The sequence below is a fragment of the Drosophila teissieri genome, chromosome 3R (assembly GCF_016746235.2).
Source record: "Drosophila teissieri strain GT53w chromosome 3R, Prin_Dtei_1.1, whole genome shotgun sequence".
Classification (NCBI taxonomy): domain Eukaryota; kingdom Metazoa; phylum Arthropoda; class Insecta; order Diptera; family Drosophilidae; genus Drosophila; species Drosophila teissieri.
This window is the reverse complement of record NC_053032.1, coordinates 20591107-20618950: the sequence shown is the minus strand read 5'-3', so window position 1 is coordinate 20618950 and position 27844 is coordinate 20591107. Positions and strand designations below refer to the sequence as shown.

The 27844-nt window shown below is 44.6% G+C and overlaps 3 protein-coding genes across 3 annotated transcripts in view; 1 reads left to right on the top strand and 2 right to left on the bottom strand.

The window, feature by feature from the left end:
* LOC122620297 (nephrin) overlaps positions 1–4193 on the bottom strand; it is a 71446-nt gene extending 67253 nt beyond the window's left edge. Inside the window, exon 1 of the mRNA XM_043797683.1 lies at positions 3644–4193. The gene's annotated coding sequence lies outside the window, so the exon portion shown is untranslated. The remainder of the gene's footprint in view (positions 1–3643) is intronic.
* On the bottom strand, positions 348–7909 carry LOC122618914. The gene is given in 4 exon segments (XM_043795509.1): positions 348–542; positions 5793–5944; positions 7214–7220; positions 7862–7909. Coding segments are annotated over 4 exon segments (402 nt in total).
* Positions 7411–7604, top strand: LOC122621913. Its single transcript, XM_043799931.1, is given in 2 exon segments — positions 7411–7551; positions 7554–7604. Coding segments are annotated over 2 exon segments (192 nt in total).
* Positions 7910–27844: the final 19935 nt, after the last annotated feature.

Sequence of the window (27844 nt, the reverse complement as noted above, 5' to 3'; positions counted from 1 at the left end):
AGATCATAATTTAATTAAAAGCAAGCATTTAACATTCAAGTACCAATCATTTAACTAGGAATAACCACTAGATTTTTGCTGTGTATGGGATTTGCCGATGCCAAGTCGTAACTGGATGGCCATGTTAATACCCATTTCCAATTCAATTGGTAATGTTCATGTTGGCTCCATAGTTTCTATTGCATTAAGGGGCAATAAAAATTTACAAGCAACCTACACTAGAATCTCCCACCGGCTAGGGTTTCCTCTTTTCCCCGCTTTTCCTCGCTTTTCCTCGCTTTTCCGCTGCTTAAGTGTGTTTGACATGAGATAAGCTCGTTTTGCCCGGCTCGCTTCATTTGCCTCGTTTACAGAAATTGATAAATTATGGCACAGCCGCGGACAACGGACGCACTGAGACCCAAAGCCAGACCAGAATTGCCGGCAATTAGCTGGGCAATGGCAATTAGCATCATGGGATAAGAGGTGCCCGTGCCTATGACAAGTCTATCGCCATCCAGACACTTGAGCCGAGTGGCGAGGTCAAGGAATTCCACATCCATCTGCAATTGAGACGTGTAAGGTCAACGAAAGTCTGGAGCTAAAGTCCAGGCATTCTGGGCCCATTGATAGCGATGCGTATGCAAATCACGGCGAGCACTTTGGCGGCATTAGAATTACAAATATCCGAGGAGGCAACTTTCCACATTCGCCGTTCTCGAAAGCTGCGACGTGACAACACGCAAATAATATCGAAGCCCAGCCAGCCAGCAGCATCCAGATTCGGCTCTTCGAAATAGGATACAATGTAAATACGCAAAGTCGTGGGGCAAAATACATAAATCAGCACGCGGGGGACTCGATGCGAAATGAAATGCAAACAGTGGCGAAAACCAAGATGCGGAAGCATAATTGAACTCTGAGCTGCGAAGGGCGCAGCTTTCCAGCTCCAGACACTCTACTACTACTACTCATTAAAGCCAAATGCAATTTACGCCGATAATTTGCAATAATTTGCATACTACGTGCGGATGACGCCCCCCTCAGCGTCATTTTCCACTGCACCTGGAAAAGTGTCTCCTACTCACACCACCCACTCGCTCCATTTTGCCCACTCGGCTTTCCCGCCCACGTTGCACTCTACGTGCTCCAGCTTTTTAATTGCACGGCTTAGCCGAGGCGCGTTGGCATTTTGTAAATTTCGTTAATTGGAAAATGTGCCAGGATTCATTTTCATCTATTTCCCAAATGCCCCGAACGCCATGCGTGATCCCGAGCAGCGTCAGCTGCTGGATTTATTTTATTCCGGGCTTAATGGAATTTCCAAAATGATTATCGCCAAAAGCGTTGCCATTCGCCTATTCGCTTATTCGGTTATCCTGCATGCAGGAGAGTCTCTTCATTATGCACAAGTCGCTGGCAGGATAATTTCTGCTTTCGCAGCCATCCTGATTGTATTTGCCCATAATATTTATCCATTTTGCAGCCCGAGGCCCTCGAGGACTGGAGCAATTGTGCTGGCTGCAGGATTTATTATGCATAAAATTGCAGCAGAAAGTCAAATAAAATGTGTATTGAAAGTTTTATTGTTTGGCAGCGCAGCAGTGATGCCAGCGCTTTTTCCATTTTCCCCATTTCCCTGTTGCCCCCTCACATATTTGCACATAGTACACATTTCATGTGGAACTGACGCTTGTGACGCTTGCAGCATTTTGTTAAAAATTGAATTCCTTCTATGCATTTACCTAAATTTAATTCTTTTTCATACAGCTGCCCCGAAACTTTCCGTTCGCAATTTTCGCAACGCTACGGTTCGCATGGTTTTGTTTCGCTTTGTTCATATTTTCAACTTTGTGCGGGTGTTTTTGAGTTCGCTTTATATGGTATACATACATATATGCACTGGATTTCTATTTGCTTTAATGGAGCGAACTCTGGACAGGCCAGCGCACATATGGCATATGGCGCACATACGTGCCGACACTGGCTCAGGATCAGGATCTGGATCGGGATCCTGGAGGAGGGGCGTTGGCTTTGCAAATATCCTGCGGCTGTGCCGTTTATATGAGAGCTTATATTTTGCCAGGGGGTGGCAGAGAAGCTGCACAGTGGATTTTGTGATTTGCTTTTTATGTGTGCCATATGGGCCAGTACCCAGGCACCCAGGCACCCAAGAATGGGGCCACGCACATGGGAGTTGGCCAAGAGGCGCTTAGCGAAGTTCATGCAAGGATTTGACTGGATTGTTGCCAAGGTTGCCAAGGTAGCCAAGTTGGCCTAGCCAGGAGAAAATATGCCGCTAAAAAAATTACGGGTAAATGAAGAGGAAGAAGTGGATTTTACGTTTTTAGTAATGGCTTTATCTAGAAAACGTAGGTACGTGTTGCAAGCAAAGAGAAAAGCTTGCGAAATGGTTGCATCAAATTTGTTAAGAATAAGTAAAACTGTAATGATGCAAGAATATTGAGTTCTTTACTTATTACTTTGTGCAAATTTAAATTACAAACTGAGACTCTTTTAAACTTAATTGGCAAATTCGCAAGGGAATAATAAGATAAGATAGTGGAATAAAAGCCACAATTTAATTGCTATGCTTTAAATACTTGGAGCCATCTACCCCACTAATGACTTTCATGGCCCAATTTGTTTTGCCTTTCCTATAGCAACAATAATCACGACATAAATCTCAGCCCTCGAGTGACCATCACTACAGCATCCCACTCAAAGATGGAAATTTGAAAAGCAAACAAATCTGTCCCATAAGCAAACCCCGGCTGTTTGTGGATCCCGGCTGGCTAGCTGGTCAGGGATACGGATCTGGATGGGATGAGATGGACATGGAATGGAATGGCATTGCGAATTGAAGGCGGAGCTTTGGGCAGGGACTTGTGACTACAAATCAGAAGGACCAACTTACCCCGGGTGCTCTTTGCTTTGCCCTGGCTAGCTAATCCAAAAGACAGAGGAACTTTCAAGGCCTTCCAACTGGCAAGTTTAATTTATGTTTTTGCTTGGCCAACAGATAGAGAGAGGAAAACTTTTGCTGCTCGCAGCTATTGTTCCAATGCACTGACCCGTATTTGCAAAGATGTCTGCATAAACAATTTGTATCTTTCTAGCTTGTATCTTGTATCTTGCGGATGCTGCGTTGCACTTTCACTTTGCCCCGCCAGACGATGACAATTGTGATAAATTATATGCCACACGACCGATCGGATCGGATCGGATGGGAATCGGGAATCGGAATCAAAACCAGAGGGGTGGACTGTGTGGCAGATGAACTGTTGCGCCCACTCTGGAAAACACACCACACACACACACACACGATGCTGAGATACTGACCACTACAAATGAAACCGCAGTGTGTTATTGTGTCATTAATTTGTGCGCTCCCTTTGTGTGGAATACTCCTTTTTATTGCTGTTTTTTTTGGCGCTTAAAGTGCGAAAACTGACTGGAATTAATTGCTGATCCGCACGCAACTGGAGTGCGGTGTTGTTTGCTTGCTTGTTTGGTTGGTTAGTTGCCTCGGGAAATGGGAAATGGGAGATGGGTAATCGTTAATGAGGCAGCGTGACGCGTTCACATTTCCATATGATTTAATGATTTACTTGGCTGTCTTTCTATCTGGTCTACGCACTTTTCCGCATATTCCGCAACTCACTTTTCAGTTTTCCTGCTTGTTTTCCCGCACTTGGAGACTCGTTTTCATTTTCATTTTCCGCTTTCGGCTGTTATCGCTGCTCGTAATCCGCTTTTGCCCCAAATTTCGATTTCAATTCCCTTTCGCTTTTTTTTGCACTGCAGATTTTTCGGACTCCACTTCCACTACCAGTTCCAGTACTTCAAGTGTTTTGATAACTGGAGTGTATTATTATTCTTCCGGCACGTTGTGTTAATTCTCTTTTTTTTGTATTTTTTTTTTTTGCTGTTGTTTATTTTTTTTTTGGTGGGCGGTAGGGGCGCGGCACACGAAACGTAAAGGATGCGCAGCACTTACGGCGCTCGAGAGTCACGCACAAATGGTCCGCCGCCGCCTGCTTTTCCTCTAATTAGCCACATAAATTGCAAGTTGGCTGGGGCCAAAACAAAATTCAAAATTCACACTACAGCATCTAGGGAATCGCAGTGCCTGCAGAGTGGCAAGCGCCAGCAGTGGCACAGATATATATAGAGCCAAACACGCCACGGAGCAGCACCCGCACGACGAACCAAACGCTGTGAGCCACGGATAAGAACTAAACAACAATCGCAGCTGCCGCTGCTCGGCTGCTGCTGCTGCTGCCTCATGTTGTTGCTGCTGCTGCTGCGGGGTAGCAACACATGTCGCATATCATTCACGCTTTTTCACTTCGGACGGAGACGAACTTCGGGTCCGGTGGTCTGGTCACGAGTCTGACTCCGCTCCGCTGCTGCCACACTGCGCTCTCTCGTGCCGCATGTTGCTCGTGTGTGTGCGGCAACATGTGGCCAGGACGTGACCTTTGGCAACTGGTCGAGTGTTGTTTTGGCTCTCGGGCGGCGCTTGCAGCCAATTAATGGGCCACTCGCCATGTGATTTATTGGCACCTCTCATAAATCCCCCCCTCCCACCACCCCCTGCCCAAGCAGGATAAACAACAAAGCGAAAAAAAACACATGCATAATTTCCATAAATCTTTTATGGCTGCGTGTAAAAACTTTCGGCTGGGCCAATTATGCGGCCCGAACTAGGCACTAATTTGACAGCAAAGTGGCCAAAAAGGCTTTATCCCTCCTTGGGGGTCAGGCTAGGTCAACAAAACCGGCTTCTGGCCACTTTCCACACTCCACACTCCCAACTCCATTCACCCGGCTCTCGAATCGTGTCCATAACTTACCGCATAATTGAGTTATCCCCTGGTCGGCGGCATGAACCAGCTTTTGTTGTCGTCCTGGCGAAGGATTATCAATGGCCTTTCAGCATTCACTATCTCCTGTTGGCTTTGCCACCCGTATTGCTCAATTTCGCTTGGGCTTTGATCTGTCGTAAGCTGTGGGTAATGGGGTATTTAGCCATTATTGCTTAATTTTAATTGGGAGTGTGACAGCTTCAGATGTTTAAGTAAACACCTAGTTTCATTTTTAAGATCTAAAAAATTGCTCATGGAAATAAATATATCAATAAATATATAAATAAATGAAATAATTGAACTGTCTAGTGTTCTAGTATGCAAATAAGTAAATCAAGATTATGAGTAATTTGATACAAAATAAGATCTATAAGAGCTTTCTATAGTGAAATAAACTTATTTCCCTTCTTAACTCAATTGCCCTTAGGCACATGCGACATGTTGCTACAACACGGCAGAATGTTTCTAGGCAACTATAGTTTTCCGCTCTCTCGCAGCATGTTGCCTTCGTTAAGTGTTGCGACACAATGATGGAAGCAACATTTGCCAAAGCAATACGAACATGTTTTTCCAAATGGCCAAGGAAAAGTAAAACGTTTCTAGACGTACAATAAATGCTTGATATTTACAGTATATTTTTTAATTATCCATAAATTTTCCCTTGCTATTTGTATGCCATAAACTGCTCCTCTTCTTCATTTAAAAATTAAACTGCATACTTTAATAGAATAAGTTCAACAAGCTTCTTTAAAATAAGACGTTTTTAAAACTTCTTGACTTTGGATTTAATTTTTTTAACACACTGAAATTGAAAGCTGCTTCCGGCTGGCCATAAAAATATTCGCTGGCGTTAAATGGGAACAGATTGTCGCAGTGGCAGATTGTAATGCAGTTGCACCTGGCAAGCTGTTGCACCTCTAAGCCACTATGCCACCATGCCACCCTGCCACTCATGCCACTTGCACTTCGATGGCAGGTCGGCCTCCACTTTTCCCGGGGCATTAGCCTTTTATGCAGCAGCGTTGATGTTGCAGCTTCAGCTGCTCGCCCGCGGCAACCTTCACACCTATGCACATGACGCATTCGTATTTCATTTTGTATGGCCACTGCAGAAGCTGAAACAGAAATAGTAGAAAACAGAAAGAAAATGGCATGGGGAAGGAACAGTAAAGTAAAGAAAAGAAAAGCGCAAATAGGATCAAGGATAACAAGGGCATAACAAATGCAATACAAATGCAATGCAGCCAAGTGGCATGGGAGCATTGCAAATGCTTTTAAAGCAATACTTGATGCCAGCTGATTGAGTGGCTAATGGGCTTTTAACCCAGGAAGCCACGGAGGGAGTTGCACTGGGTCACGACGGCTAATTGGCACGTGCTCCCACCCAAATGCTCTATTAACTCACTTTTAGTTTCAGCTTTCAAAAGAAATGCACATATAACTGAAATTTAATACATGGAGTATGCCTTTTCACCACTTCTTTTATAAACACACATATTACCAAGCAATTATTACTACGTTTTTCAATTAAAAATATCTCTAGGTATATTCTTCCATTCATGACCCGAAGCCTAATCAAACTCTGTAATTTATTATGAACTATTGAAAGTTGCTGAAAGTTTCCTCAAATTAAATTTGGAGCAAATTAATCATCATTCAAGAGAGTTCTTTTCGGTGTGGCTATGACATTTGTGCATTTGTCTTGCAGTGGAAATTTGTTTGCCGGGTGGAAAAACCTAGCTTATTTCATTTTAATTGCTTCACAGTCGCAGGACTCGGCACACACACAAGAAAGGATAACCCACACACACAATCAACTAATGCGTTTGTGTGCCAACCTTTTGTGGCTGTGTGTGTGTGTGTTGCTGTGCTGGTGTGTGTGTGCTCATTAAAAAGCGAGGCAGCTACGCAGAAAAGCGACATTTGCATAAAATGCCAGTGTGTGTGTCCCAAAAGCTGGAAAAGCGTGCCACTGACACACAACTGTCACTCACACGCACTCAGACGCAGGACTCTCCCACACACACATACAAACACAGGCTCTCACAGACACACACACAAACACACGAGTCAAAACTTGCAAATTTTAATGCATCACAAGATTTCAACAACTTCCTATGTCTCACAAGCCGAAAAATCATCACCAGCAGGCTCGCAGCTTGAAGCTGGGAAATAAAGAAAATCTCCAACTGTCATGTCACGTGCCTTTTCCCCCTCCCCCGCTGCCATTCCCACCCATTTCCCCATTTTCCACCCACTCTCCTTGAAAGGAATCTGTTCGAGGCTCATTAAAAGTGGCTGCCGTTTTGGCCCCGGGGCAGAGCAGCCAGAGTTGGTCTAATGAAGTTTCCCTTAAAAGGGTGGCGCCCCCTAATCGCACCAAACAGCTCTCTATTTCTAGGGCATACTATTTGATAGGCGGCACTTGACTGCCGCCGTTAAATTGTCGTTTCCTTTTTTACGCAGCAAACTGCTTCTTGAATGATTGACAGCTGGACATTGTGGCTGAGTGAATAACTCACAGGCCGACAGGCCGACTGGCCGACTGGCCGCTTGATTTATGGGGGCGTGCCCCGGACAGCCGTGCTTTGGCGCTCAATTAAAACGGAACCAAAGTCAAAAGTCAGCGAGAGACATGGGAAACCCACGGAGTCCTAGCTGCGATGGATTAACACATCTCCGGGGGCAACATCTCTGCCGGGGCGACAACCCTCATGGCAAGGTCTTTTGCTCGCAGGCTGGCCTGTCATATAAATCAAGCATAATCAACGCGAAATGCGGCTTGACTCTCCGCACTATAGATGGACTGCGATGCGAGATTCCCAGATACGCAGCACTGGGAGAAAAGGGGGTTCGCTAACTATTGATACTTCAAGCAACTCAAAATCACAGTGAATTATCACAAATATACATATATCTACAGTACTTCTAAGCAGTTCAGATTTACAACTTAAATATCAAGCTGTTTAATAGGTTTTTACTATATCAAAGCAGCAAACTAGAACTCATACTCATTTCTCGCTGTGCACGAGAGGGGTGAAGACATCCGCGGGGCGCATAAATCTAAATTACACCGAACCACCAAGGGGATTGTGGCCGAGAAGTACAAGTATGAGGGAAAGTCGGCTCAAGATCCAAATCTCCCCCGAATCATTCGAATGATAGATAGATGCATAGATAGAAAGTGAGAGGAAATTGCTGGCACTCGTTTGCTTTGTTTGTTTGCTTGTTCGAAATGTTTTCCAATGCTCTAATCGGCCCAGGAGTCGTTCGGTCGTTCGTTCACACCTCCCCGCATGAGGGCTCCTTAATTGCACGTTATTGATGAGGCGCCCCCCAAAAACTCGCACTTCAGCAGCAAACTACCCACTAAACATTCAATTTGCAAGGAGAACACACAGCACAGCACAGCACAGCACAGCGCACCTTTGGCAGTGTGGGAAAAGAAATGCGTAATATGAACTGTCAGCAAAATGAACCTTATGAAAAGTCATTGACAGGAGCACCACAGCAACGACAGCAGTCAGGGTTATCCTGGGCACAGGTCCTTCAATAGGTGCGTGTGGGCGTAAACGGCAAGAAGTGAGATGCAGAGCAGCAGGCTCTTGTGTGTGAGGAAAAATCGTAAAAAGGACAGGGACAGTATAAGTGTGAGTCAGAGAGAGAGAGGGGCAAAAAAACAGACAGAGAAAGGTAGACAGAATCTCATTTGCGGTCATGTTGGCGTGTCAAAAGCGGACAACAATGACAACCTCAGGAGCAGAAACCAGAGCGGCAACACAAACACCATGGGCACACAACAACCAGGTTATCAGGCTCTTCCACCTCCACTTCCACACCATATGGCAACCATTTGCCTGCACATCCTAAGAAGGAGCAGCCAAGGCGGAAATATTGCTCCCTGCCGGGGGATCAATGAACTCGATATACCCTCTCTTTGCATTCACCGGTGACGCGTTTCGGTTTACAGATTACCATCTTTCAAAATATTGTGGGCATACAATGGGTCTGCTGGTTGGTGCAACTCGCGTTCATCAAGCCAGCTCATGAAAGTATTTAATTAATAATTTTCCTATCAGATGAGTGGCTATTTCTGGGAAACCCAAACTCATTAAACCCCATGCTTAACTACTCAAGTGCAACTTACTGTGCTGCAGAATGAATAACATTTTTATAACCAAGTACAGCTAATATATCATAGTTATTTCTATCAGAAGACTTTAACTTTTCCACTGCAGACATTGCATTGTTGTGTCTGCATTTTTCATTCCACGCCATATTGATTTTATAGTTTCCAATGAGCTCATAATTAGCCAAACCCATCGGTTTTTCTTCTTTCGGTGTCCGCCCTCCTGCGAGTCCTTTGCCATCTGACCTGTCACAAACATGCAAACGCTCGGCTCATTCAGAGCAGAATTTTCGAGTCTTTTTGGGCCGTCGATGGGATGGGTGTGTGCCATATCGAGCTCATCCGCTGATGTATCCGTTGCTGGTAGCGGGTGGCCTCTGTAGCCCCTGTAGCTGCCATCGAGTGTGTCTGAGTGGCCGACAGCGGCTTTGTTCGCTGGGTCCTTTTCGTCCTTCTGGTCCTTTTGCGCCGCTGCCTGGCTGTTCGTAATTATAAATGTCAATGCCAATTGGGCGAGAGGTTTCCCCGGCAATTTCACACTTTTCAAATGGAAAAGCGACTGTGTGTTCAGCGAGTGTGTGTGTGTGAGTGTGTGTGAGGGCCTCTCATTAACCACAAAACGCTCGCAATGCAGTTGGCTAATTGAAAACGCGCGCCTAATTACCGATAATTGATCTGCTTAGGAGTGGAGTTGATTGCAACGCAGCTGCCTGATGACCGAATGCCAACTTCAAATGGTTATTGGCCGCTGACCTTTCACCCTCGCTGCGTGTCCTGCTGACATCAACTGCGCCCCATTAGAGCGAGTCCTGCCCACCGTCCTGTCCATCGTCCTGTGCCTTTGTCAAGCAAACAACAACAATGTGCGAGTGGCGACCCTTTCCTGCCAGCATTTTCAAGTGTTTATTCCTGGACACTTCAGGTCCTTCGCTCACTCACTCTCTCTCTCTCTCTCCTTTTGCAGAGTGTACAATGCGAGGTGTGAAGTTTTTTTATGGTCAAGTGGTTTGCTTTCCTTTTTTTCCTCCGCTTCTGTTTGTTTGTTGTTTTTCTCCATGCCTCGAGCGGCCGCCAGTTGTTGTTTGCCGGACACTAATGACCACTCGGATCTTATCTGACACTGCTTGTTGATCTTGGCCAGGTCCTGGCCACGCCCACTCCATTTCCACGCCCCTCGTTCCGCGCAAACTGCAAGCATTTGCATTTTAAAGTGCGCCACTGCTGTCCGCGCATAGTTTTGCATACGCTGTCCATAAATTATAGTTTGGTACTCTGCAGTGTGTACGTTGAGGTTTGGCAGGATCGAAAGTTTCACGGAAATTCCGTTGTGGTTGTGTAAAAACCATGAAACAATGCACCAAATCGCCTTAAGCGAGCAGCTTAATTACAAATACAAGTTACAACCTGCGGGGCAGACAGCCAACCTTTGCACAACAATGATTTTCAAAAACAACCAACATTTACTGAGATTTCTGCTCAAGCCAGACTAATTTTGGTAATTATTAACAGCTCTTAAAACTTTATTATAGTTATAAATGATAGCCAAAGCTAGCTCCTAATCTCACTAGTAAAGTACTTTAGTATAGTATAGTATACTCTGCGTTAAGGTAAATAAAAGCACAACCAACAAGTTGCCAGCAGTTTGTGATTATTTAATCTAAAGTTATTAAACCAAATTAAAGAACAAAATCTGCAATTTACTAGCTAGCTCAGCGTGATTTACGTGTGTGTGTGTGTGCTTCGATGCCACAAAAATTTTGGGGATGCTGCGAAACTTTATGTTTTGGAGTGCTGCTCGCTCAGCGAAATTGCTGAAAAATAACTGAAACACTGTCAGCGAAGGCAGCAACAACAAGCTCAACTTTCCAGATCTGCGCAAAAAGTTATATCCACTTTCCATCAAAAAAACTACAACAACAACATAAATTTGAAGCCGGAAAAGCGGGCAGAACGCACTTTATTACGAGGAAATGTTTGGAAACATTTGAAACATTTTGAAGTGAGTGGACTTAATTCGTGTACACAACACACGCGTCGATTTCCCGGCGCTGCGAGTTGCATTTTCTATTCCTTTAAAGGACCAAACTACTGCTGCCACGCCCCCTCGCATTCTGCGATGATGGCACACGGCTGGAAAAAAGGCGGCAGTGCATTTCCCAGCCAGGGAATTTCGATTGGCAACATTTTTGCGTACCTTTCCCGGCTGCCTCGCAATTTTGTATGTGCGTAGGTACACTGCAAAGAAAAGGGTTTCATTTCACTACAAGCAGCAAAACAATTGTAGGAAAAACTATAAGGTAAAAATATATTTTCCATTTGAAAGGTGTTAAGACTGACTTTGTGTCCAGTCATAACTTTTTTGAGAATCTTAAGCTTAAACTAATAAAATAGATCAATCTTTCGTTTGACACGAAGTTGAATGCATTGAAAAACGCATTTTTTCTAAACGTGTAACTGCAGCGATTCGAAATTCGAATGCGAGTGTGTCTCTGGGTTTGCGAATCGCAATCTTCAATAAAATTGTTTCGGCTTTTATTTTTGGCTACGCTTTCCATTTGTTTAAAACGCAAACTATTGTGAAAGGCAACAAAGACACCAGCAGCGAGCGAGACAGCGAGTGCATCACCTATCCCACTATCCCGCTCTATGGCCACGCACACGCTTTTATGCCCCTTGGGTTTTCCTCCCCCCGCACTCACTTCCCTCCCGCTCAAATGGGGCAACCTTGCAACCACCCATGCCACCCACTCAGCCGCCTTCCTTGGTGGGCACAACATTGTTGCTCTTTTTAACGCTTTTGCAATTGCGCATTGTATTTGTTGGAATTTTTCTGCTTTTCCTCGTTTTTTTTTGTTTTACTCCTCGATTTTGTTTGTGCTTTTTTCTGCTGTGAATGGACCGCCGGTAAAAGGGGGTTTTCAGCTGCGGGTTTACAGGACGGCCACTTTATTTTCATAGCCGCCTCTTTCACAGCCGCATAAAATGCAACAACAGCAAATTGGAATGTGTAACCGCAACTCGTAGTTAATTTTATTTATTTCCAGCTCCACTTTTTTTTTGGTTTTTTTTTATCAACCAGTCGGCTCTTTTTTTAATTGTCCTTCAACGCTTTAAAGCCGGCAGCAACGATTTCTGGCCAGGATGTTGTGTTTGTGTGTGTGTGTTGGTGGATAGAAGCGCAGCAGGATTCGTGGTATCTGTCCATTCGTCAATATGATTTAGGGGCGGTCAAACAACTCGGCAATAACATAAATTAGGCAAATGCTGCAGATAAATTAGCAGAGCCCAAAACAATTTTACGCACTCCCGTCACAAAGTGCAGCCAACGAGAACCGGAGGATCGGGACATTTGTTATTGTCCTTACCGAATGCCAAATAACTCATAAATGCAGTAAGCCGGGGGCGTTTGTTTGGGGGGGCGGGGCAGGAGGTGGGGGTTGGCGAGAATGGGATCGACAGCTGGCCCTGCGTGCAGTAGGGTCATAAAACGGGACAAACAAAACGCAACCCCTCGGGCCCAGTTACAGATACATCCGAATAACCAGCTACACAGATGCAAAGCTACACAGATACAAAGATACTCAGATACACAGTTACACAGCTACACAGATACAAGGATACACAGATACAAAGATACACAGTTACACAGATACACAGTTAGAGATAGAGATCCGCATAGGAGGGAGTCAACTGTGCACGACCCAATATTAATTGCAATATTTGCCGCTGGCGATAATGCAATGTTTGCCGGTTTCGATTTCAAGGACATGCATTATGCGTATGCGTCCAACTAATCGCTTTGCCAGTTGTTCCACATAATCACTGTCCCATTAATTACAAAATGCGTAAATGCGTGCCATCTGCCTGCTGCATACACTGAATCCTGGCAATCCTTGCAGCATAGGGAGCAGGTGTATGTGTGTGTCCACCAGCGGGAGTTCCATACGAAGGACTAGCTGCTCACCCGGGAAAACGGCGGGCCACTGCTGTTATTTAAAATCATTTCACTGCAGGACGACTTCCGTGGATGGCGGCGAACTGGGACGTGTTGGGCCATCCCTTCCGCCTCTGGAACGGAAGCATTGCAAACGTTGCCAAGGAATATTTATCGACGCCAGCGGGGGGTGGCTGAAATACGAGAGACTTTAAGCCCTTATTTTAAGCCATTACAAGCCCTGCAAAATCGGAATATCGCTGGAATTCCTATAAAAATGGTAGAGCATTGCTGATTGTCATACAACTCTCCCAGTGTTTTCCCAAAATTTAAAAACATCATCACGTAATTATGAAAATGGTGCTTAAATTCATAGAAAACAATAAAACCACAGAATTGGTCGTGGCTAAGTACAAGCAGAATTTGCAAACAGCAGCTTGGCTGCAAGGGGAAGTGGCATGCAGAGCCCATGGCACTCACAATTTTGCCCATAAAAGCATTTCGAGAATTTATAATTAACAGATTCCCATGCACTCGTTGCAGTCTTGGGTTTCTTTGGATCCTGGAAACTGGATCCTGGACACTGGCACTGCGACAGCAGCAAAGCTTCCATTATTCTGTCATCCTGCTGGGCATTTTGAGGGCTTCGTGTGGCCATGACAACAGAGGCGAGCAAGTGGCATCGTCTCGGTGACAAAAAAGGGGAAGTGCAATCAATTTAAGCGGATTGCGGAATTGGGCCGTCTTAAAGGGGCGCCCTTAAGCTGCCGGGCCACCGAAGGCAACGGGGGTTCAAAGGACATGGGTCCTTTTGGCCAGATCGGACACCTGTTGGGCGAGATACATGCACGGTGACTTTCGGCACTCTCCCCACTTCGGTCTCCGGTGGCTGGATGGAATGGAAACCACCCCGAGGGTCGTGGGTCAGCAGGACCTCCTGATGGCCGCTATTCAATTTTTAATCGATCTGTGCAAATAGTCCGCTGTCCTCTGTCCTTCCTCTGGTTATTCGATTTTCGATTGTCCTGTCCCTGGCCGCGTTTGTGTGTGGACAGCTGGCCCGAGATGGGGTCGCCCATGTGCGATGGTCGCGGAGCAGCTGCAGCTGCAGCAGCGCTTTATGCCCGAATTACGCTCGATTTATGTTTATCTCTGAATTTACGAACCTGCATGTTGCCACCGCCACACCGTGGCGACACCGTTCAATTCGAATGCACAGCACTACGCTTTGCTCTCTCATGCATTTGGGAATTGAAAACAGGAGTTTTTTTTTAAGTTTCCATACCTTTAAGTGCCTATTTTTTATCAGAAAAAGCTAACAAAATGAGTGCATTAGTACCATAACTTATATCAACCACAGTGATAATCTTTAATCTATTAAATTTACAAAACTTCCATGTCTGCTTCTTAGGCTCGTGGCATTGAATTGCGAGTGCAATGCAGCGATTATGTTTTGGATTTAGATTTCAAAGCTAGTATCATGTTAATTGTTTCGTTCTCTTCCTAATTAGGCAATGCAGTAGTGCAGTACATTGATATAATCCTTCATCTGAGACTTCTGCAGGGTATTCGGTGGTGCCTAAAATCAGTGTGCCCCTGGGAAATCTCCTCATTCAATGTATTCACACCATCCGCACACCATACAGCACACACCATACACCACACACCACACCCATGTTGTTTGGTGCCATTTGTGGGCATTGATTTGGCTTGGCGGTTTGGTTCACTTCACTTCGGTTTGGTTTGGTTTGGTTTCTGCTCGTTTCATTCGAGTCGAGTCGAGTCGAGTCGAGTCGATACCATGCGATTCGATTCGATTCCATACCATTCGATCCGATGTTGCTTGTTGGTTTTGGTTTCTGCTCCGTGCTTTTTCCACATTTTTATTGCGTTCGCAGGCTCTGGCCGTTCATTTTGAGTAAAGTCCAGTTTATTGCGAAATGAAATGCGGCAATCCCGGTATCCCCGACATCCTCCACCCCGATATGCTCCACCCATGAAAGTCAGATACGTTCTACGCGAAATTCGCGTGTATTTTTCATTCTACTCGATGTTTGGCTAATTGCTGTTTTGTATGTTTTTTATTCACCTCGATTGCTTTGTTTTGATTGACTTATTTTTGGACGGCTAATTGCGATGATTTAGTCCGCTTTTGCCAATAAATCCCCAATAGAGTTGATAATGGAATTGAATTAGTAACAGGAGGCTGCCATGGAGCCTATCGCAAAGTTTGCGACCTGAAATCAATACGTGTGAAAACAAAGGCAATGCGCAGTGCGAGGAAAATGGTGAAATTGGGGGAAAATCCGGGAAACAATGGGCCATATAAGAGGGATTACACACAAGAAAAGCGCATTTGAGCCAACTTGTACGTGATGCCGTGCGGAAGTGAAAAATGTTTGCCCGTCGTCAAAGTTTTCTCGCACACAAAACCGGAAATGGGAAAATCCGAGGAAGCATTTTACCCACCGCCACGACATCGTTTAAATGCAATTAATTAATTGCATTCCAGTTTGTGCATTCGAAGCCAACTTTCATTTCATATTGTGCAGAGTTTTCAATTGTTTCTAATGCGCCGCCCTCACGCATACGGAACCCCAGTTGGGAAAACACTTGAAGTCGCCTAATTTTGTGCGATTTTTATGTGCCCTTTGCATGGCAAGCGAGCGTTTCTGTGTAAAATATCAAACTGATGACTCCACAGATGCGGGTCGCATAATTAAGCCGTAAAAGTAATTGACGCTTAAGTGGCGAACTTTTGAGCATAATTCACTGGCCGACTGGCTGACTGGCCGACTGGACCCAAAAGCCCACACGCCTTGGACTTGGACCCACACATTTGGCACATCATTTTGCTCAATCACGACAATAAAATCAAATATCAGAGACCAAACCCAGTCGGGCGGGGGGGTATATACAAAATGCCAAAATAAACAACAACAAACAGGCTTTTGGGGGTAGAAAATAGAACATAGAAATAGAAAAGTTGCGAATGCATTTTATGGACTTTTTATGACTTAAAACTTATGTGGCGGACGAGACGGCACGAGGCGATGGAGCCAGCAAGGAGACGAATAAAAATCTCAAAAAATAGACAGGGCCAATGAAAAGCTTAACAAATGCCATATAAATATGTATCCGACCGATTTCGGTATCTGTGTATCTCCGGATCTATGCCACACTCTCTGATTTTATGGGGTCAATCCAAATGTGTGTTTGGTATGAGTTTGGGGTATGGGTCACCTTGTTATTGCTATTGTTGTTGTGTCCCAGTTGTTTGAGTTTTGCCGAAAACTAATAAAATTAAATGGAATTGCTTAAAAATTGCCAAAAATGAGACAAAATGTCGCAGGGGGCGCCACAGGCAAACGGTTATGAAGCGTCCAAATTGACGGTGTGGGCGTGGAATGGCATTTCCCTTTCCACTTTTGCCCATTTCGCCCATTTCGGCTGGGAAAACACCCAGCTTATAAGGGAAAACAGCACTCAGGCTCCTCGACCACGTTCGCGCATTAAAGTGTTTTTGCCCAGAAATTGAATATTGAGTGGTGGCTCTAATGGCGACAAAGGGGCAGCAAAATCACCGTAGGCAGCTGCTTTGAATATCTGCCTTAATATTATATATTTTTTTACAAAATAAGTGTAGTACATAAGCAAAGTTTTAGGAGCTCACAACTTTCGCGGAAAGATCTCAGCCTTTTCCAATTAAAACTGACTTTAAATTTTCCCGGAACTGTAGTCTTCGGTTTCCATGGACCAAAAATCGCGCCGCCTTTGCAAAGGCAATTTTAAATTGAAATTGATATTGAGAATTTCGGGGCTGTCTGGTTGAAGCTGCTCTCCTCAGCTTTCCCAGCTACGATGACAAATTGAATTGCGCAGATTGGGAACGATGAGGACAAGGACGAAGGAGCTAAGAAGCGAAGGGCTGAAGGGCTGAAGGTCCTTGGCCCGACCGCAATATTAATGCAATTAAGAGCGAATCGAAGTCGTCGTTGGTCGTCCGCAGCGAGCTGATATCCGTGTCATCAAATTCATCGACGGTAAACGCATCAGCGTGTTGGTAATTCATTTAAGGAGTAAATGCAATCAAGCGCATGCGAAACGATTACGTTCCGTTCTGAGTTTGAGTTTGGCGGCCCATGTGGCCCATGTGGCCCACGTGGCGTATGCGCAATGTTTGATTGACAACGCAGCGCCATATTTATGCCAAATGCAGAAATCTGTGCAAATTTTAATAATTAGTTGACTGCCGGCCAGTGGATTATCGTGCGACACGCACACATATATTGGAATATTCAATTTCTGACCACAATGTCACGCCCCTACCAAAAAAATAAAAATAATAGATATGCCACACAAGAGAGAGCGGCTGGGATGTAAATTCAATTTTAATTCTGTTGATGAAAAATAATATTTACACGATTGCCGGCCGGAGCAGCAGGACACCGAAAAATAAATAAAATGTATGGCAGGCGAATCAAATTTAGCAATTCATTGAAATTTTTAGTTGTTCCCCAAAGGCAAATAAACGCAATTGAAATCGTTGTGTATTATTCCGCTTTTTTGTATTTCGGTTACGCAGGACAATCAATCAGCTTGTCAATGCGGACACTGGTCAGCGGAGCGAATCATTTATTTACTAATATGTCAGCTGTGAAATATTTCCATTTAAATTCTAAATCAAATAACCGCAGAAGTGAGCGTCCTGATAAAGCGCCCGTTTAAAGACTTTAAAGCGATTCCAACAGCCATGCAACACGAGTCGCAATCGCGACTCTTGCAGCAAATTAGCATAGCCTAATTGAACACAAACGGCGTCCAATTTCAATAAGGCGCAATCCGAGAGTGGAGAGCTGGTCGCCTAGCCGCTGGTCGTGAAATCGAAACCCGCAGCGAATGGGGGAGCCAGTGATGGTGTCTGCGGATTACACAGCAGCTGGCTAATTTGGGTTTTCAAAGTATCACAGAAGTTGGAAATCCGATTAGGATAGGAATTCAATCTGCCGCAGCCTTAGTTAGCAATGATAAATCTATGGGAATGCTTTAATGCGCTTACATACTTTCAACAAGCGAAAGTCAATGTTGTTTATCAATCTAATTAAGAATTATATTTTGATTTGGAAGTCCTAGCAATCTCAAGGTGTCTGAAAGTATATAGTGGTATACTTTTCATTCCAAATTTATATAGCTATATAGACAAGCTACTAGGTTGTCTGAAACTTAAAAGTTACCCAGACTTTTCAGCTATTAAAAGGCTGATAGGGCATCTCTGCCGCAGACGGCATCCGCTTGCAATTTATGACACCGCAATCGTTCCCGCACAGAGAAGCTGCTGGCTGGGCGGATCGAAAAGCATTGGCCAGCCCAAAGTCGGGCGAAATGAGTCTCTTTGGAGCTCTTTATTATGACGAATGCTGCGGGGTTGGTGGTCACTGGTCACTGGTCACTGCTAACTGGTAACTGGTCAGTGGAACGGGGACATGTGATATGGAGGCGAGCATGTCATGCGGCATAATTGCCAGCGCCGAGTCAGTTTTGAGAAGTATGCAAATTGCAGGCGGCTGTAATTAAAGGAGTGCTGCTCGCCACGAAAGGAAAATGGGAAATAGTGATGGTATTGGTATGCCTAGCAAGGATATATGGATAAGCCTGCGGACAGTTGGCAAAAGAGCGCAAGACACCAAGAAACGTTAACAAAGTTGTCGGTGGTAACAAAAAAATAAAAAGTGCAATTCGAAACAGTTCAGCTCTATACAATATTCTTCCTTTTTTCCCTGTGCAATGCTGGGTAAAATTTTTGATTGCAAATTTGTGTTTTCTTTGCCTTCGGTGCGCACTTGCCATCCAACATCCACCTTACCTTTTGCATCGGAGCACTGGAGAAGATATATACCCACTCCTTGGGCTGCCAGCACGCATTACCATTGATTAACACTCATTCAATCTTTTGCCTGGCGCTCCGAAACTTTCTTGCACAGATTGAAATACAAAGTTTTTTGCTGAGCTTTAGTTGCCACTCTGCATTCGTCGTCGTCCCTCTTTCGTTTTCCACTTATTTGGTTTTCTCGTTTTGCTCCCCCTTTTTTTGGATGGGGGTTTTTTGTGGCACATATTTCTTTACTTTACTTTGCACTTCACTGGCATTGAAAGTCTTCAACATGAAAAATAGATTTGCCCCGTGGCTAAACATAAAAAAGTGGTTCAATCGAAAGAAACTTGCGAAATGCTTGGAATTTTCATAAATCAGCAATAATTCCTGAAATATTGGAAGTGTCTTTGGCATGACGATAAGCCATTTAAAAGGCTGACTGGCCAGCCAAGTGGAGCGTTAAAGCAGTTCGACAAGTAAGTTTTATATATATTTATTTTTTAGCCAACTGGCAAACTGAAAAACCGAAAACTTTGCGCATTTCAAGGAGGCTGTTGGGCTGTTCGGCTGGTGGGCGTGGCAGCTAATTAAAGTCAAATGTATGCCATTGCGCAGACGTCTAAAGTTGTTTTGTATAGCTTTGTTTTTATTCGAGTTCAGCTGCCAGTCGGGAAGGGAAAGGAAAGGCTCAACTCTCGAGTTCAGCTCCGTGGAGTACAATTTTTAATGGGCCAAGCGTTTTAATTACTTTGCCACGGAGTGTGTGGGTGTGTGTGTGCGGTGTATCTGAGTGGATCTGGAATATATCTGGGATGGTTTTTGCTGGGTGGTGCTGGGATGCAGCAGCAGCAGCAGCGCTGTGCACTGCGCTTAAGCTAGTGGAACATAATTACTCGTCTGCAGCGCAACTCCCGGAAGTCAGCGGCAGCCGCAGTCGCCGCAGCGCCGGAAAGTATGCTGCAGGAACAGCGGCGATGGGCGCGAAATCTGCCATAAAATATTTATATAGCCTGCCATATATACCGCGTATATATGTCCGACATGTATACACACATATATACCTCTACATCTACATATACATATATATATGTGCCACTGCAAACAACAAAAGTTGGTTGCGCAAAATCAACGCGCTCGTTGCGAGTTTAAAGTTTTTCGAGTTTGTTTGAATTTTGTTGCTAATTAATTGCGAAAGTCAGTGAGATTTTCATACCCATTAGTGAGTGGGGGTATATGCAATCGCCTTCCGGCTGACTTAGAAAATATGTCCAAGCAAAAGTAACAAGAACGACATATATTTTAAGCATTAACTTGGATAAATCACAAATAGCGCATTAAAGTACAGGGTATCAGCTACGTGTCTTCACAACTCCGCCATCCGATTTTATTTATTTTAGTTCCTCACAGTTTTACTTTTATATTCCGTTGGTACTTTATGTTTTATTTCGTAAACAGGCCCCGCAATTTTTTATGATTTAACTTAGCTGCTTCCCTTTTTTGATTAACTGAAAAGTGGAGCACGGCGACTGGGGCGTGGCACTCCCGCCCCTCTGTTTGCATCGCGGGAATTGCCCGACTACCACTCCATCAACATGTATATTTATCTTCGCCGTACAAGCTTTTGGTTTGGAAAAAAATTACACTTTTGCGGGTGAAAAAGTTGCTTACAGATGATTTTATATGTTGTCTATCAATTAATTACTCAGTGGAAAGTAAATAAGTAGGATTAACACAGCATGTAAAGTGTGCATAGTGAACTCAGTTTGGAAAACGAATAATTTGAAGGCAGGTGACCACAGTTTATTTGGTCAGTTCGTCTGTTTTGAAGTATTAACCCGGTCAGCGCGGCGCTGAAAAGTAGGCAATGCTTTTTGTGCACGCCACACACGCTCACTGCCAAAAAAAGAAAAAAAATGCGAGCAAAGAAAGAAAGTGGGAGAAAGCAGTCGGTTGTCGGTTGTTGGTTGTCGGTGGGCGGGGCAGCAACATTAAACTGCCCACAACATGCAGTGGGCAAATGTTGTTTGCGGCACTCGTTTGCTGCCGTTTGTCGGTCGCCGCTCATAAAAGTCAAACTATTTTTCAATTTCAAATTTCACTGCTGCAGCTACAAATCTTCTTCACAGGGCCTAGTACTGCTGTTGTTGCTCTCGTTGTTGTTGTCAGAGTCTGACCCACTGGCCATAAATATGCTGCGTGCCACCAGCAATGGCAGCAGCTACAACAGCAACTACACAACAATGACAGTGGGCCATTTTGGCATTCTGGCACCCCAAGCCCAAGCCCAAGCCCAAAGAGCCCGCAGTAGATCAAACCGACTAAAGGCTAAAAAGGGAAAAGCAGGAGGAAAAGTGTGCAGCAAGCGGCCAAAATGGAGAAAAATAAGAGCCGAGCAATCCTTTTGTGGCATGTCGCAGGCAGGCCAACTGGCTGCCCCACTGCTGCACACGCATTGTGTTTCGGCCAAAAGATGGAGTCGAAACCGAGACCAAAGGAACTCACAAGTCAGGCACTGAGAAAATGGCAGCGAAACAAGTTCATCAATTCCCTTTCATTGCAGTATAAACAAGGAAAAGAAAATACATTTGCAAAAATTGGCAGGACATGTTGGCTAAAAGGAACTAAAACTTATAAAGCGGAATTAAAATGCTGTTACCATTTTTTTTGCGGTGCATTTAAGCTATTCTACATCCACAATCGTCTCGCTTGCAAGTTTTTGTATTTGACGCAAAAATATTCATGGCAAAGAGCCGAGAAGGAGCAGCAACCGCAGCTATCCGACTATTGGCCATTTGCTAGTCACACCCGCATTCGAACACGGCCAAAACCAACATACATTACTTTTGGCACACATTTCGCTCTCAAGCTGTGTTTGTTTTCTAAATTTTGATCACGTTGCCTGGCCCTGACCTCGCACCCCCCCTAACACTTACCCCTCATCCTGCGACTTTCGGCCTTTGTCCACCCGCTTATTGTTAACAACTTTTCGGCGTTTTATGTCTACATGCGCTGGCCATTGTGGTGCGCTTCTGTTCCTGACCACTCGACCATATGGGACAGTGTTGGACGCGGCGAACAGCCTCGGATTTAACCAGGCCAAAAGCACACGGACACCTTGCAACATTAAAGCGCCGCAAAACGAATTAAATCACGCATAAAAAAGTGCTAAATGCGAAATTTGCATTTACAATCCGAACGTTGCACTCTTGAAATATATATCCGCCGTTTTTAACCGTCGCTGAGGGGCGGTCAATGGGGGGGGGCGTGGCTGGTGGACAGGTGTCTCCGTGCTTACACACGAGGGGAGCATAAATATTTACAGCATTTTTAAAATGATTCGTGGGCGAGTCCTTGGCCATCTGTTGCCGTTCCCAGGACTGCAGCATGTAAAACTGCAATTAAGTTGTACACTCTGCCCCACCCATTTACTTTATCCGCCACTCCGCCACAAAAAAAGGGTCCCAAAAAACGAATACAAAACTGTGCTCCCCATATGTAATAATCGACCAAGTCCTGGCAAATAAACTGCAAGTCATGTAGGAGCAGTCACATAATACACACACATACACATGGGTGGCCAAAAAAGAAAAAAGTAGGAAATACCATGTCCCTGGCAAAAATGACAGAATGATAGACAAAGTGAAGATGTTCTTTGCATGGCAGAGCCGAAATTGAAACGGCCTGCAGATAACCGAGTCAATTAAAAAGCAATTCGAGTACGCATTTAGTTAACCCAGTGGGAATTTTTGTGGATGGCAGCCCCAAGTGAGCTGGCCAAATGGAAAATTCATGACAGAAAGCAGAAATAATTACCGCATGAATCGGGGGAATCAAGTGAAAGCCGAAATGGTTTACAGTTTCCACTTGCGAAAGTTGTCAATGTCACGACAACTTACTGCTAATCATTGTAATGCCTCCGGCTCAGTGAGACGACAAGCACGAGGAGAGATGGACAAGGAGATGGAGAAGGCTTCGTTCGCAAAAGGATGGATGGCGAATAAATGAGTCCTGGCATTCCGGCATCCTGCTAGCCAGGCCGCATGATGCGGCTGACTTGGCCAACTGTAAACGAGCAATAAATGCGGGCTCAAGTGTCATAAGTAGCTGACTGACAAAGCTTGTATCTGCTGTATCCTTGAGTTTGTATCTCAGCTCGAGCGGCGAATCGTGAAATATTAAATACGCCCGTCTCGGTGGCATTGTTGAAATTAAATGGATGCCGGGTTGGGGGTAGCCAGTAATGTGATTATTGAAGTAGATCCTCTGACTCAGCCTATTGTCGTCTGCTGTCAGTTGGCTGCACTTCAACTTCAACCTTTCGCCTCCACTTAGGCACGCCCGATTGAGCAGCCAAAGATGTGACTCTGGATTTGGTGTTTTATAATATTTCCTATACATATATATCTTTCATTCTTTTCACTTTTGCCACTGTCATCGTGCGCGCTTTGAAATATTTAGCCAATGAAGGGGAAAATCAAACAAGAGATTGAGCTGCGCAGCCAATTATGTGCCACGTCACGGGAATTTCTGTGTTGTGTTGTGTTGTGTTGCGTTCTCTTGTGTTGTCGGCGGATCCTAGAAAATCAGAGCTCAGACTAATTAAACGAGAACCCAGCTCCGATGCAGCTTAGCTTCAACTACTAGCTCACCAACACTACAATGCCAACTCATTGGGTCATTTTGCAATTAAGCTGCAGTCGCATGTTGCCCGGCGAGGGTCATAAAGCCTGCATCCCATGTATCCGCATCCGTATCTATAGCCTCCGCTATACTCCGAGACCAAGACCGATTCCCGTGTCCCAGTCCCTGTCCCCGTTCCTGTCCGCCCCCTGCGTCTGATGATGATGAATGAGTTAAGCGGCCGTTGCCATGTAGCTGCACGTCTAATGAGATACTTTTTCTGCCGCTGCCACTGCCGCTGCCGCAGAAGATGAGAATGGGGATGAGGATGAGTTCTAGGATCCGGCTGGGCATGGAGGTGGTGGCGATGGATCCGGGTGAAGCAGCAGCAGCAGCAAGGATGAGCATGTGGCTGCGGCTGTGCCCGTGGATGTATCTTCATCTGCAAGTACACCATTAGTAGCGAAGGGTCAGGCGACGCCTAGCTCAACTGCAAATCATGACTTGCCCCCTTTGGAACACTGTAAAACTAGAACGGAAACTACCATCTTGGAACTTTACTTCTTCTTTTTAAAAACAATTAAATCAAAACGAAAAATAACTTTACTTTTTAATAATGTTGTAACCAATGGGCTAGAGCAGTTTACTTCCACTAAAGCACTTATAAAATGCCAGACTTTGTAACTCATTTCGCCAGTGGAGAAAATCGCCGTCATCGTCGCTGTCCGTCAGCTCTTCCAACTATGTAATCTATGGCATGTCAGTGTCTGTATCTGTATCTGTATCTTCAGCCATCTCGGTTATCTACACTCTCCACTCAGGAGAACGCATCTGTGTTTGTGTGTGTGTATGTATGAATTGCTCGATGCGTGCCCAGGCACTAATTGCGTCTAATTGAATTGCAATTGACCGTGAGTTGGCGTATTTTTCATTCGTTTTTGCCGACACCGCCAGCGTCGATCTGTAGCTGGAGATATATCCCCCTGCCAAGTGGGAAAGTGGGGAAGTGGAAAAGTGGGTGGGAAAAGGAAGCGCTGGAGCAGCGGAGGCGACAACATTGTTTGATGAAGATTTACGCAGCTGCTTTGATTTGTGTCAACAACGCCCGCCCGCCAACAACGACATCGCATTCCATCCCATGCCATCCCATCCCATACACTTGCTCATTCATGGCCCCATCTCAATCATTGGGTTGGTCATGGCGCCAATGATTTGGATGAGCAACTGCAGCTTGGGCCTTAACAACTGGGGAACTGGGGAGACAATTGATTTATAATGACTGTGAATTTATTTGGCCAGCTATGTGGTATGCCTGAATGAGCCAGTGCGGCCGATGAATTATTCGTTTAAATTAAAAGCTTAATAGAATGCAGAATCCTGAATATTCACTGAATACATTTATATCTACATATATGGCCATTGATAATTGTGGCACATTTCTTGACTGATTTTAGTCTGTTTATATTGTTAGCTGGCATATTTACTGCCAGCTTGTATTTAATATTAAATCAATTAGCCATTGTCACGCATTAATAATTAAATTCAATTTACGTTTTTTTTTTATATAACATCATCGACTTTCCATTCTGTGCTGTTTGACATGTGCATATAATTATATTAACCATCGCGCAGCGAATTAACTTTTTGCATAGCAAAAATGTGACATTTGTGGGTTTGGGCAATAGTTGCCCCAGGAATTACCACCGCCACAGCCAAACGCCCGCTTTCATTGGCAAATTAACAACTTATACGCCAAAAGTTTTACCAGCAAAGTTCCCCAAAAAGCCGAAAGTTGCCAAGCACCTGTCCCCACCGGCTGGCTGACAAAGTTGCCCCAGCAGCCAACTTACTAAAGGATCTTCGCGCTCTCTCTGCGAGAAAAAATGCGGAAAAATCGAAGATGTGCGAAAAAAAAATACTTGAGCGGTTTTCAATTTGATATCAGGCTGTTGTTGCTGCTGGCTGGTGTTTCGTTTGTTTCCCCGCCGACTGTCGGTAGGATTCACAATTTATGTTTACAACTTGCCAGCGAAAATAAAAATTGTATTTTTATGACGACTCTTTCGAGGACCTGATGGGTTGGGCCACAAAGCACAAGGCACACAGCACACGGAGCAGCGACAGCTTTGCCATGCAATGCAGCAATGGCAGTGCGGCGCCCCCCCTAAAAAAAAAAAAAGTGTCACTGATATGTCAAACTAACAAAACATAAAACGGGCATAAACAAAGAACTGAACTGAAAACTCGAAAAAACCTGGCCAAATCCAGAACATGGGCTGCCCAGGGGCTTAGGATTTTAGAAGGACCAAAATACGGATATATACACCAGCACACCAGCCTGATGTGGCACAAATATTTAAAGTTATCTGTGTGGCAACTTGGCAAGTTCTCGCTGCCAGAGCGCTGCTCTTCTTTCCACTTGTTTGTCTTTGCTTAATCTTTTGATAGAAATTTGTATACAAAAGTTGTTCAATACCCGCCCCCCCTCGCCGCTGCAACCATTTGGTTTTGGCTAAACAAAGTTTGCTACATTATTTTCACAAGCGCACGAACTTGGCACAAGGTGTTTTTCTTGTCATTGAACTTAAAGGTAAGCCAGTAGTCGCCTGGCCAAACTTTGCAGCAGATCAGTTAGCCAGCCAGCGAATGATGGAAGCGTAGCTGATACTGAAAATTATGCTGATGGCGATGATGATGATGCTGGTGATGCTGATGATGATGCATCCTATTCTCGTTTTGGCCATAAGCTATAGTTGGCTTTCTTTGTCACAATTTCTGCTTAGCTCGAGCTTCTCTTATAATTTACAATCGTGTACCGTGAACTTTGCGCTTGATTTACACTTGGCTGACGTCTGCGTTTGCTTTGTGTGTGGGTTCCTCTCACTCCCACTGACTGTCAGTCCATATATACGGCTGTATATCTGTAGCTGTATATCTGTAGCTGTTGGCAAGCAACCCAGAAGCCACCCACACGGCAGCAGCAGTTGTCCTTTGTGTCCTGTTGTTATTTACAACGTGCTTGGGCGGACACCAGCGCACCGCACAGTTAATTTGACGTGGCCAATGGCTTTTATGGGACGTGCAACGTGGCGTATGCGCAACAATTGACTGACTGACTCACTGGCTGGCTGACCGACCGTGCTAATTAGAGCCGCAACATTTGACACTTGCCACATAACTCAGCTCCTTAAAAGGTGCCGGCACAATTAATGGTATCCATCGCAGATTCGTAATTAACACTTATCTAAATTCAACTAACATGCCATTTTGGTTTCCCAAAATAAATACAGAAACGATTAGAGGCAACGTTTAGCCTCAGCTCAAATTGGCCAAATAACAATGCAAATCCATGTAATACTTTAATTGCATTCATTTGATTTTAAATTGCTTCTGTGGTGCAAGGAACTTAAAGTGCAGCTTACACTATCACTACACGAATCAAATTACGGGGTGAAAAGTTTTGAAAGCATCGCAAAAATCGCATTTGCTTTTCACACATCCCCTGCCTTCTTTCTTTTTTATCGCTATCACTCGTTTGACTTGGGAACTGCACTTCACTTGACGATTTCCCAGCCATCGCAAGTTCTTCATTTGGCATGCAAATGCAAAATTAATTTGCACAATTAATCAGCCACGCCATCTCCACCATCTAGCAACCCATACACTGGCAGCACACACATACATATGTATACAAAGGACCCCCAATATGTAACCCCAACGAGTGTCGGTGGAGCATTTTGCTTTTGGCCGGGCTGGCTTTTGGCGAAAGTGCAGTGAACATTTTCATTGCAATTAAATTTAGCACAAAAAGTTGGCAACAAAAAAAAAGGAGGAAAAAAGGGAGAAAGATGTCATGTTACTGTCAGTGGCAAAGAGTGAAGTGCTCGCCAAAATGTTGCCATTTGCATTGCCACTTAAACACACATAAAGGCGGTCGCAGGCGCACGGGTGTGTGTGTGTTGGTGCGGCAGGGTGGGCGAAGTTTGGGGGAGTGGCACTCGCACATAGATGGCTAAAAAAGAGAAGAGGGAGCGGGTGGAAGGGGAGGGGGTGACGGTCGCCGGCACGCAAATCGAGTCAAGTTGAATAGGCGGAAGTAGAGCAAGAAATGCGATTGCCAAATTGAGTTGAAGGTTTCGCTTGACTGTGTTTTGTTTGGCCAACTCCACGAGCTTGACTGCCTCGTCGTCCCTTTGCCATCGCCACTGCCAGAGCCAAAATCAGCAGAGGCAACACCAAAGCCAGAGCACAGAGAATAAATATTTTAGATTTGCACATCAGCTTTTACCCTAAAAAGAATACCAATATATTTGCATGTAAAGATGGGGAGTGTCTAAGTTTCTAACAGTACTTAAATATTACTTGCGTCTTTTTTACACAGTAAAATCTTCTCTGATTATGTACATTTTTGTTTAGAAATTATTTGTTTAGATCTTCAA